Source organism: Perognathus longimembris, chromosome 13, assembly GCF_023159225.1.
Source record: "Perognathus longimembris pacificus isolate PPM17 chromosome 13, ASM2315922v1, whole genome shotgun sequence".
NCBI lineage: Eukaryota > Metazoa > Chordata > Mammalia > Rodentia > Heteromyidae > Perognathus > Perognathus longimembris.
In genome coordinates this window covers 61,262,551-61,277,545 of record NC_063173.1, presented here as the reverse complement: position 1 = coordinate 61,277,545, position 14,995 = coordinate 61,262,551, and the positions used below count along the sequence as shown (strand labels likewise).

Sequence of the window (14,995 nt, the reverse complement as noted above, 5' to 3'; positions counted from 1 at the left end):
GTGGTCAGTCTGTCCATCTGTCCATCCATCCATCCATCATCCAGCTATCCATCCACCATTTGCCCACCCTTCTGCTCATCTACCATCCACCCATCAATCTCTCATCCATTCATTCATCCACCTACCCAATCCACCCATCCACTTATCCATCCACACATCCCTCCAACCATTCAACATCCATTCACCCACCCACCCATCTACCCACTCACCTACCCACCCATCTACCCACTCACCCACCCACCCATCTACCCACTCACCCACCCACCCATCTACCCACTCACCCACCCACCTATCTACCCATTCACCCACCCATCTACCCACTCACCTACCCATCTACCCACTCACCCACCCACCCATCTACCCACTCACCCACCCACCCATCTACCCACTCACCTACCCATCCATCTACCCACTCACCCATCCATCTATCTACCCACTCACCCACCCACCCATCTACCCACTCACCTACCCACCCATCTACCCACTCACCCACCCATCCATCCACCCACTCACCCACCCACCCATCTACCCACTCACCTACCCATCCATCCACCCACTCACCCACCCACCCATCTACCCACTCACCTACCCATCCACCTACCCATCCATCTACCCACTCACCTACCCATCCACCTACCCATCCATCTACCCACTCACCCACCCACCCATCTACCCACTCACCCACCCATCCATCTACCCACTCACCTACCCACCCATCTGCCCACTCATCTGTCTTTTTGCGTTGTTGGTTGGGGGACTTGAACTCAGGGCCTGGGTGCTGTCCCTGAGCTTTTTTTGCTCAAGGCTAGTGTACTATCCCTTACCACTTGGAGCTACAGCACCGCTTCTGGTTCTCTGGAGGTTAATTGGAGATACGCATCTCACGGATTTTGCTGCCTTGTCTGGCTTTGACCTGCATTCCTCAGATCTCAGCCTCCTTAGTAGCTAGGGTTACAGGGATGAGCTACTACCAGCACCCTGCTCATCTCTTTCCGCCCATCCACCTATTATATACCCATCTAGCCTCCCATCATCCACCTACTCACCCACTCATCTGTCCATCCATCCACTCATCTGTCCTCCCATCTGTCCATCCTTCCATCCATCCATCAGCCACCTGTCTACCCATCCGTCCATCCATCAATCTGTCCATCCACCCACGCATCCATCCATCTGTCCATCCACCTGTCCATCCATCCATTCATCTGTCTCCCGTCTGTCCGTCCATCCATCCATTCACCCATCCATCCAGTCTTCATCTTTCAGCTGGGCACTCACCCTCTGCATGGTGGAAACATCCGGCTAGTCTCTTGGTTGTCCACTTAGAGTGACTCTGCTGTGTCCTTTGAGGATGTGGGGGTGGAGAGAGGCCGGTGTGTCGCTGGCTTTCTTTGTACTGTTATTGATTGGTTGCTAAAGCCCAGGAGAACTCTGCCCGCCCCCCCCCCCAGTCCTGTGATGGTAATTGCCTTCGTGTTTCAGGGCAGGGGTCACCCTTTATGGCCTTCCTTGGGACCATGGTGAGTCATGGGTGCTTTTGTAACAAACCGACCAGTGATTCTCCCTCTCCCGAGGGTCTGACTTCCACGTTGATCATTTTGGGACTGACTTCCACGTTGACCATTGTCGCAGACAAACCCAGATGCTGGGTATGGGGTGGGGTGAGGGCCCTGGGCCAGCTGCTGGCTGAGGGGGTACTCGACCCCCCAGGAGGAGGGGGCCCAGCCCGCTCGGCCCTTCCACGGCTCCTTCCTGCCCCCTCACCTGGAGCACGCAGCGCCTGGAACCCCCACACGGGCCACCGCTCCCCTCCACTGCCGTCCACGCTCATCACCAAGGACCCCCAAACCGCAGCTCCAGTTTTCTCCGTTAGGCGAGAGGCGGCCCGTGCGCCAGCCGACTCCCCTTCCCGGCGTGGGCTCGGGCCCCGCCTCGGGAGCACCGACCTGCTTCCTGCCTCCCTCGGGCTCGGTCCAGCGAGGACCACGGCTGCCTTTGTTTACCCTTTGCCCCTCCATTTCTGCGCCCCCCTCCCCTTCCCAAAGGCAGACGAAGGAACAAACAAGACAGCAAGGAAAGAAGACAAAGCAGTGGCGAAGGGAAAGCAATCTCGTTTCCCCTTCCCGGAGTCCGTGTTGATTAATGGTATTTCATAGGATGAGATTCTTCGTTTGCTTTTAAAAATAAGGTCTCCCTGACCTTCGTCCAGGGTGGCCCCCAGCCGCGGGCCTCCAACTCCATGCCTCTGGGTGGTGGGGGTGGCCCGGGCCCCCGCCGCTTCCCTGGATGGGGGCAGGGTGCACGCCGCTTCCGGGGAGACTCTGGTGGGTGGAGCCGGGGCGGCGGGGTGGGGGCGGGGGTCACGGCCGGCCCCGACGAGTCCAGTCGGACGCCCCCGGCCTCCAGGCTCCGTCTAGACGCTCGCTCAGCCCCGGCAGCCGCCGCCCTCCTCTCCACGCAGCCTGACCTGCGCCTGGACGTGCCCCGTCCTGCCGCTCGCGTCAGAAGGGCTGCCGGGCCCTCCGTGGGTCTCGGGAGCGAGCCGCGTCAGGGGGCCCCCGTGGGCCGCGTGGGGTGTGGACGCCGCCCGCGTGGCCCTCCCAGTGTCCCACGCACGGCACGTCCGGACTCTGAGGAGACCAAGGCTGGGCCCTGTGCGGCTGGGGCGGGCCTGGCTGCCCAAGGGGCTCTCCTCACCGCCTTTCCACACACACATGCAGCACGCCCCAGCCGGCCTCCCCCTACAGCCCCGCCCCACCCCCAGCCTCCCCCCTACAGCCCCACCCCTCCTCCCCCAGCCTCCCCCTACAGCCCCTCCCCTCCTCCAGCCTCCCCCTTACAGCCCCTCCCCTCCTCCCCCAGCCTCCCCCTACAGCCCCGCCCCTCCCCCAGCCTCCCCCCTACAGCCCCGCCCCGCCTCCCCCTACAGCCCCGCCCCTCCTCCCCCAGCTTCCCCCTACAGCCCCTCCCCTCCTCCCCCAGCCTCCCCCCTACATTCCCTCCCCTCCTCCTCCAGCCTCCCCCTACAGCCCCGCCCCTCCCCCAGCCTCGCCCTACAGCCCCGCCCCTCCCCCAGCCTCCCCCTACAGCCCCGCCCCTCCTCCCCAAGCCTCCCCCTACAGCCCCACCCCTCCTCCAGCCTCCCCCTACAGCCCCGCCCCTCCCCCCCAGCCTCCCCCTACAGCCCCGCCCCTCCTCCAGCCTCCCCCTACAGCCCCGCCCCTCCCCCCAGCCTCCCCCCTACAGCCCCGCCCCTCCCCCAGCCTCCCCCTACAGCCCCTCCCCTCCTCCAGCCCCCCCTACAGCCCCTCCCCTCCCCCAGCCTCCCCCTACAGCCCCTCCCCTCCTCCCCCAGCCTCCCCCCTACATTCCCTCCCCTCCTCCTCCAGCCTCCCCCTACAGCCCCGCCCCTCCTCCCCAGCCTCCCCCCTACAGCCCCGCCCCTCCCCCAGCCTCCCCCTACAGCCCCGCCCCTCCTCCCCAAGCCTCCCCCTACAGCCCCACCCCTCCTCCAGCCTCCCCCTACAGCCCCTCCCCTCCTCCAGCCTCCCCGCTACAGCCCCTACCCTCCTCCCCCAGCCTCCCCCCTACAGCCCCTCCCCTCCTCCCCCAGCCTCCCCCCTACATTCCCTCCCCTCCTCCTCCAGCCTCCCCCATACAGCCCCTCCCTTCCTCCCCCAGCCTCCCCACCTCCCCCCAGGTCCCCTCTTCCCCCAGCCTCCCCCCTACCCTCCAGGCCCCCTCATCCCCCAGCCTCCCACCTCCCCCCAGGTCCCCTCTTCCCCCAGCCTCCCACCTCCCCCCAGGTCCCCTCTTCCCCCAGCCTCCCCCCTACCCCCTACACCCCAGGTCCTCTACTTGGCCCGCTTCCCCCCTACCCCCCAGTATCCGGCCCAGAGAGAGCCTCACTTCAGAGGAACTGATTCTTCTTTCTCCCCATTTGCAATGCCGTTGGGCCGGCCACAGGGGGGTCCTATGTAGAAATTGTCATCTACATGGAGACGGGCTCCTTCCGTGTCTAGTTTTCCAGAGGTTTTGTCTAAGGCCTTTTCCGCGTTGGTTGCGAGGACGCGGGTGTGATTTCTGGGTTCCGCCCTGGCTCGCCTCGGGCTGGCCGGACGCTCCCCCAGCCCTGGCGCCCGCCCGCCGTCGCTTCTCCTCAGTGGTGCGGTGGACGCCGAGCCCACCCCCATCTTCCCACGCAGCCCTGCGAGGGTGTGAGGCCGTCCCGCGGGGACCGTGCCCGGCACCGGGACGCATGTGCTGGACAGGGTCGGGCCCGGCACGGGGACACCGCGTTGGCGTGGTGAGGGGCCCTGGACCCCTGCTTTGGGTTGTTCCACAGACGAGCCTCAGGGTTCGTGGAGCCCCGAGGGGGTGCAGGGCCATCCGCGTGTCTGTCACACAGTTAGGGAGACGTGGCGTGGTTGGAGGCCGCCACGTCCTCGCTGTGTGGACTCGGAGTGTTTCGGGTGTCTCTGAGGCCCAGCTCCTCATCTGGAAACCGGGAGTCTCATTACCATGGTAACAACGATGCTGTCTCCTTAGAGATGTGGGGGAGGGGAGCCAGTCAGTGCTGCTCCCACAGTAAGATCGGCAAATGTTCAGCGATGCCATTGTCCACTGCCAGCACTGTCGTCCTCATCACTATCACCATCACCACCATCACCACTACCATCACTACCACCATCCCTACCACCACCATCATCACCATCACTACCACCATCACCACCACCATCACCACCACCACCACCATCACCACCGCCACCATCACCACCATCATTACCACCATCACCACTACCACCACCATCACCATCACCACCACCATCATCACCACCACCACCACCATCACCACCACCACCATCACCACCATCATTACCACCATCACCACTACCACCACCATCACCATCACCACCACCATCATCACCACCACCACCACCATCACCACCACCATCACCACTACCATCACTACCACCATCCCTACCACCACCATCATCACCATCACCACCACCATCACCACCACCATCACCACCACCACCACCATCACCACCACCACCATCACCACCATCATTACCACCATCACCACTACCACCACCATCACCATCACCACCACCATCATCACCACCACCACCACCATCACCACCACCACCATCACCACCACCATCACCACTACCATCACTACCACCATCCCTACCACCACCATCACCACCACCATCACCACCACCACCACCATCACCACCACCACCATCACCACCACCACCATCACCACCACCATCACCACTACCATCACTACCACCATCCCTACCACCACCATCACCACCACCATCACCACCACCACCACCATCACCACCACCATCACCACCACCACCACCATCACCACCGCCACCATCACCACCATCATTACCACCATCACCACTACCACCACCATCACCATCACCACCACCATCACCACCACCACCACCATCACCACCATCACCACTACCACCACCATCACCATCACCACCATCACCACCACCTCCACCATCATCACCACTACCACCATCACCACCACCACCATCACCATCACCACCATTACTACCACCATCATCACCACCACCACTACTATCACCATGACCACCACCACCATCACCACCACCACCACCACCATCACCATCACCACCACCACCACCACCATCACCACCATTACCACCACCATCACCACCACCACCACCACCATCACCACCGCCACCACCACCACCATCACCACCATCACCACCACCACCACCACCACCACCATCACCACCACCACCAGCAGCATCATTACCATCTCAGTCACAAGCTTCAGGGGCGGACGATGGCCCTGCACGCAGCGATGGTGTAGGAATGGCATCCACTCGTGGCGACGGTGTAGGAATGAATGGCTTCCACTCGTGGCTGAAATGCCAGCGGTATCCACGCTGAAGTGGAGTCACCCGGGAGCACATGGCCTGCCCAGCGTCCAGGTCCCCTCTGTGGCTGGAAAGCAGCCGCGTGTGCGAGTGTGCACTGCCTCTTATTCCCTGAGCCGGTAGCAGGGCTGCTGTGTACAGAGCGTGCGTGGGGCCACGTCCCGGAAGACGCCACTTGAAGTCTCTGGGAAGAAGTGGGGCACCGGGGGCTCGCGCCTGTCATCCTAGATACTCAGGAGACCGAGGTCCGAGGACTACGGTTCAAAGCCAGCCCCAGTGCCCGGGGACTCCAGGCTGGCTGATCAGATACTCTACTGGGGTGTGGGGGGGGGTTGGGGAGTGGGGGGGTCGGTGTGTGTGTACGCATGTGTGCGTGCGCATGAGTGTGCACAAGGATGCCTGTGTTCTGTGTGCCCCGCGGGTGTGCGGTTGGTCACGGCCTCCCTGACCCGTGCCCCTGCCCCCCCCCCCCCCGCAGAAATGCATCCGCTTCAACCCGGACGCCACGGTGTGGGTGGCGAAGCAGCGCATCCTGTGCACGCTCAACCAGGGGCTGAAGGACGTGCTCAACTACGGGCTCTTCCAGCCCGCCAGCCACGGGCGCGACGGCAAGTTCCTGGACGAGGAGCGGCTGCTGCGCGAGTACCCGCAGCCCGCGGGCCAGGGCGTGCCCTCCCTGGAGGTACTGCCGCCGCGGGGGGGGGGGGGGGCCCTTAGACCGCTTGGTTCGGGTTGGGATACGGGGCCCGGATGGCAAACTTAGTGAGCTGTGCTGTGCTTCTGGCTCTTGGAGGTCCGAGCCACATGGGGCGGCCTCGCGCACCGCCAGCGGAAGGAGGCGAGTGCGCGTGTGTGCGTGGGGCCGCCGGGGCACCGCGTGTGGACAGCTGGCTCGGGGGAGGCCGGGGCCCTGGGGCAGGGGACGGCCGATCACGGGGAGCCCGGCGCGCGTGGATGGCCGGGCTCGCGCCGCGTTTCCTCTGCGCAGCGAGGTCTGACCTCACGGTGAGGCGCGTCTCTCCTTTTCTGCTTCCACGCTAGTTTCGGTACAAGAAGCGGGTGTACAAGCAGTGCAACCTGGATGAGAAGCAGCTGGCCAAGCTCCACACGAAGGTACGCGGGCTGCCTGCCCTCCGCCCGCGGGCCGCGCGCGCGTCTGCATTCGCACACGGCGCCCGTGCGCCGCGGGAGTCCCGCGTCGGGCCCGGTGTCCCGCGAGGGGGCCTTTGCCCCGGCCCCCGGAAGGCCCGCGGGGATGGTGGGGGCTGGGGGTGCGGGGACACGCTGGGCGTCCACAGGGGCAGGGCCTGCTGCGCTGGGCACCTCGTGGGGGCCGGGCGTCCTGGGCCGGGCACCTCGTGGGGGGCCAGGCGTCCTGGGCCGGGCACCTCATGGGGGGCCGGGCGTCCTGGGCCGGGCACCTCGTGGGGGGCCGGGCGTCCTGGGCCGGGCACCTCGTGGGGGGGCCGGGCGTCCTGGGCCGGGCACCTCGTGGGGGGCCGGGCATCCTGGGCTGGGCACCTCGTGGGGGGCCGGGTGTCCCTGGGCTGGGCATATCATGGGGGGCCAGGCGTCCTGTGTGGGGGTGGCACAGCTGTACGCTGAGCGCAGGAAACCCCCAATATACCAGCCGATGGGGTAGGCCAGGCTGGGTCCAGCCCACCCCACAGAGGCCCAGCGGCTGACCAGTGCAACCTCACAAGACGTGAACGTCCCTCCTTTCCCCAGACCCCCGAGACCCCCGTCCCTGTGGCCCCAGAGTTAACCAGAGGGGCCCAGCCTGGGGGAGCTGCTGCCCTTGCTGCCCAGGCGGCGGCCCCTGGAGGTGAGGGCCCCCGGCCGGCCCCCGCCCTCCAGGACGGACTCGCAAGGCCTGGATGGGTCTGGGGAGCCGTGGGACCCCAAGCCCAGCCAGTCCGGGCCCGCGGCGACCTTTCTCCTTCCTTCCTGTCCTCTAGACCAATCTGAAGAAGTTCCTGGACCACACGCAGCGCCGCTCAGTGGAGAAGCTCACCAAGCTGCTGGACCGCGGCCTGGACCCCAATTTCCACGACCTAGAGACGGGAGGTGGGTTCTGAGAGGAGGGGCCGTCCCCATACGCGCCCCTGGACGGCGGCGGTGATCAGGCCGGGTTTACCCTTCCCGGGGCTCCGGTGCCCTCTGGGGGGGCCCTCACCTGCCCCTTCCCGGGGCTCCGGTGCCCTCGGGGGGGGGCCCTCCCTATTTTGGAGGCTCCACTCTGGGCTTGGTGACCGCCTGGCAGACCCAGCCATTCGCCAGACGTCCGTGTTGCCTGGGTGGAAGCCAGCTTTCTTCTGGGGACAGGCGATGCTGCGGCACTCCACCTCCCACCCCCCGTGTCTCCAGGGGGGCTGCTGGGCAGTGGGCGGGGGAGGAAGCAGCCAGATCCAGACAAGGAACAATCGCTGACTCCCAGGGGCGCCCCGTCCGTGCTGATGTGAACCAGCCTCCTTCTGGCGCGTTGTCAAGTAACAACGCTGATGACAGCGAGTGGAAGCCCCAAGCTTTGCCCTCGGGGTGGGGAGGGGTCTTGGGGCGGGTTGGAGCCTCGGGTGGAGGGGCGGGGAGGGGCGGGCCGTGCCCACCCGTGGGGGAGGGGGAAGGGGAGGGCGGCGTGGACACGCTGGGCGGGGCAGAGCCCACTGCCTGTCTCTTCCACTCCCCACACTTACCCCCCCCCCCCAACCTGCAGAAAAGCCCCAGGCCTGGGCCGAGAAGGCTCATTAATGAGGGAGGCTCCTCACCAGTGCCTTTTGATCCCGGGGTTGTTAGCACATTCCGTGCCCAAGCCTGGCTTCCTAGAGTCCCCCGTGTGTCTGCCACGAAGCCGTGGCCCTGGGCATCGCCGTGCCCGCCGGGGCGGCCTGGTCCCGACAGCGTCCTCCTGGTCTGTGGCTCGGCCCAATTAGAAGCTCCCGGGGCGGGGCGGGGCGGGGCGGGGCGGGGCAGGGTGCCAATGGGGCCGCGAGGTCTGTAGCCGTCTCCCAAGGCCCAGAGTGAATCACGGCCTGCAGTCCCCCGGAAATAATAGCATCTGGAGGGGAGGGGCGCGCGGGCCGGCCGAGGACGGCGGGGGGCCGGGAGGGAAGGGGCTCCCAGACCTCGTAAACCTCGGCCTGCGGAGCCGGAGGCCCACAAATCACCCCGCGCACGGGCGGCCGGCTGCAGACACTCCAGTGAACGGCTCCCCCCGGTGTGCCGTGCCCTTCCTAATGAAACGAGCCCCGTTCTGAAGCGGGAGCTCAAATACAGTATCCAATTATTTCCACATGCTTCTTATGAGTCCCCCAGAGTTCCCCCCCCCGGGGGTGGGGGGCCACCGCAGACAGGCTGTCACCGACGAGCTACGTTCGGTTCCGGAGAGGGGGTGAGGGCGGGCGGCGTTGGAGGAGGTCAGCGCAGGACGAGGGGGCCGGCGGCCAGGCTTGGGCTGGTGGACGGCTGGTTTGGGTCTTCCGGAACAATCATGCCCAGCGGGGCCAACACAAAGCAGAGCAGAGTCCAGCAGTGCGTGCGTGCATGTGTGCGTGTGCGTGTGCGTGCATGTGTGTGCATGTGTGGGGGGGATTTGCACGTCCTCACCCCAGCCCCCCAGCCCGAGGAGCTGGCACTGGTTCGTAACTGAGGCCCGGGGCGCTCATTAATGGGGGGGTGGCACATCCTGTGGCTTTTGCAAAATGTCTCGATTTCACAGTTCTAGACGTGGTCCTTCCACTTACCCTTCTCCCCAGCTCCGTCCTCCAACGTCCTTGTCCTCTGTCTGAGGTCCTCCTGGGGTGGACAGCCATGACCCACGTGGAGTCCTGTCTGAGGTCCTCCCGGGGTGGACTGCCGTGACCCACGTGGAGTCCTGTCTGAGGTCCTCCCGGGTGGACTGCTGTGGCACGCGTGGAGTCCTGTCTGAGGTCCTCCCGGGTGGACTGCTGTGACTCACGTGGAGTCCTGTCTGAGGTCCTCCCGGGTGGACTGCTGTGACTCACGTGGAGTCCTGTCTGAGGTCCTCCCTGGTGGACTGCCGCTGGCCTGGGTGGAGTCCTGTCTGTGGTCCTCCCTGGTGGACTGCCGCTGGCCTGGGTGGAGTCCTGTCTGTGGGCCCTGTTCCTGGCGTCCTCTTGTCTGGGTGGGCGCCCTCGTCCCGTGCTCTGTATGAATATGCCTGAATGGGGCTGGCGCTCTGAAGAGGATGGGGCCAGGGGCCTGGGGCAGAGCTGTGGGAGTCCTACCGCTGCCACCATGTACCCGTGTGCACAGGACCCCACCTGTCATTGTCACTCTGAGGGGGCTGCCTGAGCGCCACGGCCTAGGGGCTCAGGGTCAAGAGGGCTGTGACTCAGATGGGATGGGCAGCAGGCTCCGTGGGTCCCCAGGGATTGGGACCTGGGTGACGTGGACAGCGGGCTCCATGAGTCCCTGGGAGCTGTGACCTGGGTGTCGTGGACAGCGGGCTCCGTGGGTCCCCGGGGATCGGGACCTGGGTGCCGTGCACAGCGGGCTCCGTGGGTCCCGGGGATCGGGACCTGGGAGTCGTGGACAGCGGGCTCCGTGGGTCCCCGGGGATCGGGACCTGGGTGTAGACGTGGACAGCGGGCTCCGTGGGTCCCGGGGATGGGGACCTGGGTGTCGTGGGCAGCGGGCTCTGTGGGTCCCCGGGAGCTATGACCTGGGTGCCATGGACAGCGGCTCCGTGGGTCCCGGGGATGGGGACCTGGGTGTCGTGGACAGCGGGCTCCGTGGGTTCCCGAGTGTGGGATCCACGGGCCGAGCATGGGTTTGGTCTTGCAGAGACACCCTTGACCCTGGCGGCCCAGCTGGAAGCCCCCGCGGAAGTCCTCATCGCCCTGAGGAATGGCGGTGCTCACCTGGACTTCCGCGCCAGGGACGGGATGACGGCCCTGCACAAGGCCGCCCGCGCCAGGAACCAGGCGGGCCCTGAAGGTACGGCCGGCGCCCCTGCTGGGCCTGGTCCCTGGGCCGGCCTGGGGGGGGGGCGTGGGGGTTTGGGAGCGTGGGCCCCGCCCCTCCCCCCGGGGCGGCGACCGCCTCCACGCCCTCCCCCCCCCCCCCAGACGCTGCTGGAGCTCGGGGCCCTCGCCCGACTACAAGGACAGCTGCGGGCTCACGCCGCTGTACCACACGGCCGTGGTGGGGGGCGACCCGCACTGCTGCGAGCTGCTCCTGCACGAGCGCGCCTCCGTGTGCTGCGCGGACGAGAACGGCTGGCAGGAGATTCACCAGGTACGGCCGCCCGCCCCCGCACCGGCCCTCCCCCTCGCCCTCCCCTCCGGCCCGCCCCATCCCAGCCCGCTGTACTGCCGTCTAGTGGCCGTCCTGGGAAGGGCCGTTCTCCCCCGTGGTCGCTCCGTCCTCCGGAGCCCCCCAGCCCCTGCCGCTCACCGGGTGGGGGTGCGGATGCCTGGTGGCACTTTGGACCCAGGGGGTGGGGGGGGGGATGGGCGTGGAGATGACACGTGGCGCCCACCGTGAACAGGGGGATGCCGGGCCATTGTTTGTGCAGCTCCTCCCGCGCTGCCCCCCAATCCCCGGCAAACCACACGGGGCACCGACGGGGAACCTCTGGGGCTCCCCACGGGCCTGGGGTGCGGCCGGCCCAGGCTGGGCAGGGCTGGCCCCGCTGGGCTGCTGTTCCCCCCGCAGTGCCGGGAGCGCCAGCAGGTGGCAGCGCAGGGCTTGAGGCAGGGAGGGGGGAGGAGGGGGCGGCAGGGCCAGGGCGGGGGGGGGGGGGCATTTCTGCGTGTGCACTGACGGCCCTGGTGGGGGCGGCCTTGGGGCTCCCTCCTCCTCAGCACAGGCATTTCCCCAGAAGCCCCCCAGGAACGTGGGAAGCTTCCCTCCCACCTCTGCCTCGGCCTGCGGCTGCCCCGAGACCAGAGGCCGCCAGGGGCCATGGTTCTTCATGTCCCCCCCTCCCTCGACCTTCCTCCCCCTGCCTCTCCTTCCACCCTACCTCCCCCCTCCCCGCGGTGGTCACGTCCAAGGCCGAGTCTGGCGTGGTGGCTGGGCTGGACTGTGGTTCTCCTGTTGACACTTCCTGCCATCGCCGGTAGGACGAGCACACACCGCCATGCCCAGCCTTTCCTGTTGAGATGGGGTCTCGTGAACTATTGTGTCCAGGCTGGCCTGGAACCCCTGTCCTCCCGGCCTCGGCCCTGGCATAGCCGGGAAGGCAGCATGAACCGCCAGGCCCCCCCATGAATGGAGATCTGCCTCTCGTGTGCTGCCCAGCAGGCGTTGAACAGACCCCATTCCCTCCCTCCCGCCCAAGCACAGCCCCTCGCGGTCTACAACTTCTAGCCGTTCAGAAGGCTGACGCTGGGTGGGTCATAGTTCAAGGCCAGCCCAGGAAGGAAAGCCTGTGAGGCTCTATCCCCGTTAACCAAAGAAAAGCTAGACTGGAGGTGTGGCTCAAGGGGTAGAGCAACAGCCATGAGCAAGGAAGCAGAGCAAGAATGCCAGGCCCGAGTTCAAACCAAGGCAACGGCAAATTAAATAAATGAAAGAATATTATCATCTCGGTGTGGGCCAAGGGAGGCCCTGGGGGTTGCCCTGTCCTGGGGGGTGCTCTGTCCTGGGGGTGGCTCTGTCCTGGGGGTGGCTCTGTTTGGGGGGTGGCCCTGTCCTGGGGGTGGCCCTGTCCTGAGAGTGGCCTTACCCTGGGGGTGGCCCTGTCCTGGGGGTGGCTCTGTCCTGGGGTGGCTCTGCTCTTGGGGGTGGCTCTTTCCTGGGGGTAGCTCTGTCCTGGGGTAGCTCTGTCCTGAGGGTGGCTCTGCTCTGGTGGGCGTCCCTTCTTTTGGCTCCCTTTAGTGTTGGGCTCCGTTCAAACACTAGGTCTGGGTGTGACAAATCATGGCCATTGGCTGTTCCCAAGGACATCGCCTCAGGGGCCACAAGTCAAGATCCATGCACACGTGTGTGCACCATGCCCCCCAGGCTGTGGGGGGAGGGGCACGGATCCCGGGAGGGGGAGGGGCCCGGTCCCTTGGCCTGAAGGTGTGTGGCAGATGCCTGGGGCAATGTCCATGTGAGGAAATCGCTGGCACACGCAGTGTGCTACCGGCTGTGTGTTAAACAATGTGCCATGCACAGGCTGACGGGTTGCACAGCTGGGAGTCTCTGAGCCTTCCCCTCAGTGCCTGTGGGTTCGAGGCCTGCCTGCTCTCTTTTCTGGCCTGCGGGTTTTCTGATGGAGGGTGTGTGTGTGTGTGTATGGGTATGTGTGTGTGCGCGTGTGTGTGTAGAACATGGGAAGCCCTGTGGACAGTCCACACCCATGTTTAGAAAAAATGGAAATGACAGTGGACTTTGGGCTCTGTCCATGGTGTGAGCCCCGGAGGGCGATGGTGGGGGTGGGGCCGGTGGATATGGAGGGCGTGCTGAGCGTGGTGGACGTGGTGGGTGTGGCTGGATGTGGTGGGCGTGGCTGCACAGTGGTGGGCGTGGCTGGATGTGGTGGGCGTGGTGAGCGTGGTGGATGTGGTAGGCGTGGCTGGATGTGGTGGGCGTGGCTGCACAGTGGTGGACGCAGACTCAGTGGGCACGTTGGATGTGGTGGGCGTGGTGGGCGTGGCTGGATGTGGTAGGCGTGGCTGGACAGTGGTGGGCGTGGCTGCACAGTGGTGGACGCAGACTCAGTGGGCACGTTGGATGTGGTGGGCGTGGTGAGCGTGGTGGGCGTGGCTGCACAGTGGTGGGCGTGGCTGCACAGTGGTGGGCGCAGACATGGTGGGCGTGGTGAGCTGGTGGGCGTGGTGGCGTGGCTGGACGCGGTGGGCGTGGCTGCACAGTGGTGGGCGTGGCTGGGTGTGGTGGGCGTGGCTAGACGTGGTGGGCGTGGTGGGCGTGGCTGCACAGTGGTACCTGCGGAGGCGGGGGTGGGAAGGGGCAGGGCCTCAGGGAATGGCCAGGGGGGACCCAGCCCCCGGGAGAGCGCGGCCCCGGCCACCACCCCGGCAGTTCTGCGGAAGGAGTCCGGATTAATTGTCGAGTGTGTCGGCGCAGTGTTCTCTATTGATTAAAGAGCAATTAAGTTAAGCCGTTGCAAAATGCCAGCTCCGGCTCCTCCGGGGACAGCTCGTTAGCCCCTTGCCTCTTCCGTGGGAGGAACCAGACTCCTGGCTCGGAGGGGCATCCGGGCGGGCGGCCGGGCCTGGCTTAGGGCGTCCGGGGTGGCTGGGCCTGGGGGGGGCGTCCGGGCGGGCGGCTGGGCCGGCCTCGGGTCCCTGGGAAGTTCCCGGACAGGGCGGCGCGGCGTGCCCTCTGCCTCGGTCTCTCTCCCTTCTGCCCCCTCCCCCCGGTCCATGGCCCGCAGTTCTGGGGTGCTCCAGCCTGGGCCCCCCCACGGGTCCCGAGCCTCGCCTGGGCCGGCGGAGCCCTGGATGCCCCCCGGGGCACTGGGCCCCTCCGCCCCCCGGCGGTGAACTTGGGGCCGGGAGCTGGTGGCAAGGCGGCGTCCTCAGGGGCTGTGTGGGAGGCTGAGCCCGCGGCGCCCAGCCGCTAGTCAGTGCTGTGCCGTCAGTCGTTCCAGTACTTTGTTTCCCTGTGGTTTGAACTCAGAGCCTCCGACTTGCTAGCTAGGCGCTCTACCACTCGCGCCAAGCCTCCAGTCCTCTGGCCCCGGCCTGTTTGCGCAGTGCTGCCGCAGACGGCGGTCCTCCTGATCTCCGTCTCTTGACGAGTTGGGATTACTACACAAGTCGGCCGCTGTACGTGGCCCTGAGATGGGGCTCTCCCCCGGGGACCAGGCCTACACCCGCACACACGCGCGCGCGTGTGCCCACGTGGCAGCGCACAACTGTGATCCTGTGTGCGAGGGGAACGTGGCCTCGTGTGGCCCGTCCAGATGTGCTTTTACCACACGTGCCAGCCCTTGAGGGGCTCAGAAAGGGGGGACCCTGCCTCTCCCCGCCTAGGTCCCCCTCCTTCCCTGCCTAGGTCCTTCCTCCCTCCTGGGGCCCCTCCCTCCCTGCCTGGGTCCCTTCCTCCATCCTGGGGCCCCTCCCTCCCTCCCTCCCTGCCTGGGGGCCCTGGCC

General features: G+C 66.2%; 1 protein-coding gene across 1 annotated transcript in view; it reads left to right on the top strand.

Annotated features, from left to right (window-relative positions):
• Window positions 1–14,995, top strand: part of Shank2 (SH3 and multiple ankyrin repeat domains 2) — a 221,363-nt gene that overhangs the window by 22,655 nt on the left and 183,713 nt on the right. The window contains 6 exon segments of the mRNA XM_048359764.1: window positions 6,406–6,609; window positions 6,969–7,040; window positions 7,886–7,994; window positions 10,731–10,874; window positions 11,007–11,035; window positions 11,037–11,183. Of these exon segments, the coding sequence (XP_048215721.1) occupies window positions 6,406–6,609; window positions 6,969–7,040; window positions 7,886–7,994; window positions 10,731–10,874; window positions 11,007–11,035; window positions 11,037–11,183 (705 nt within the window).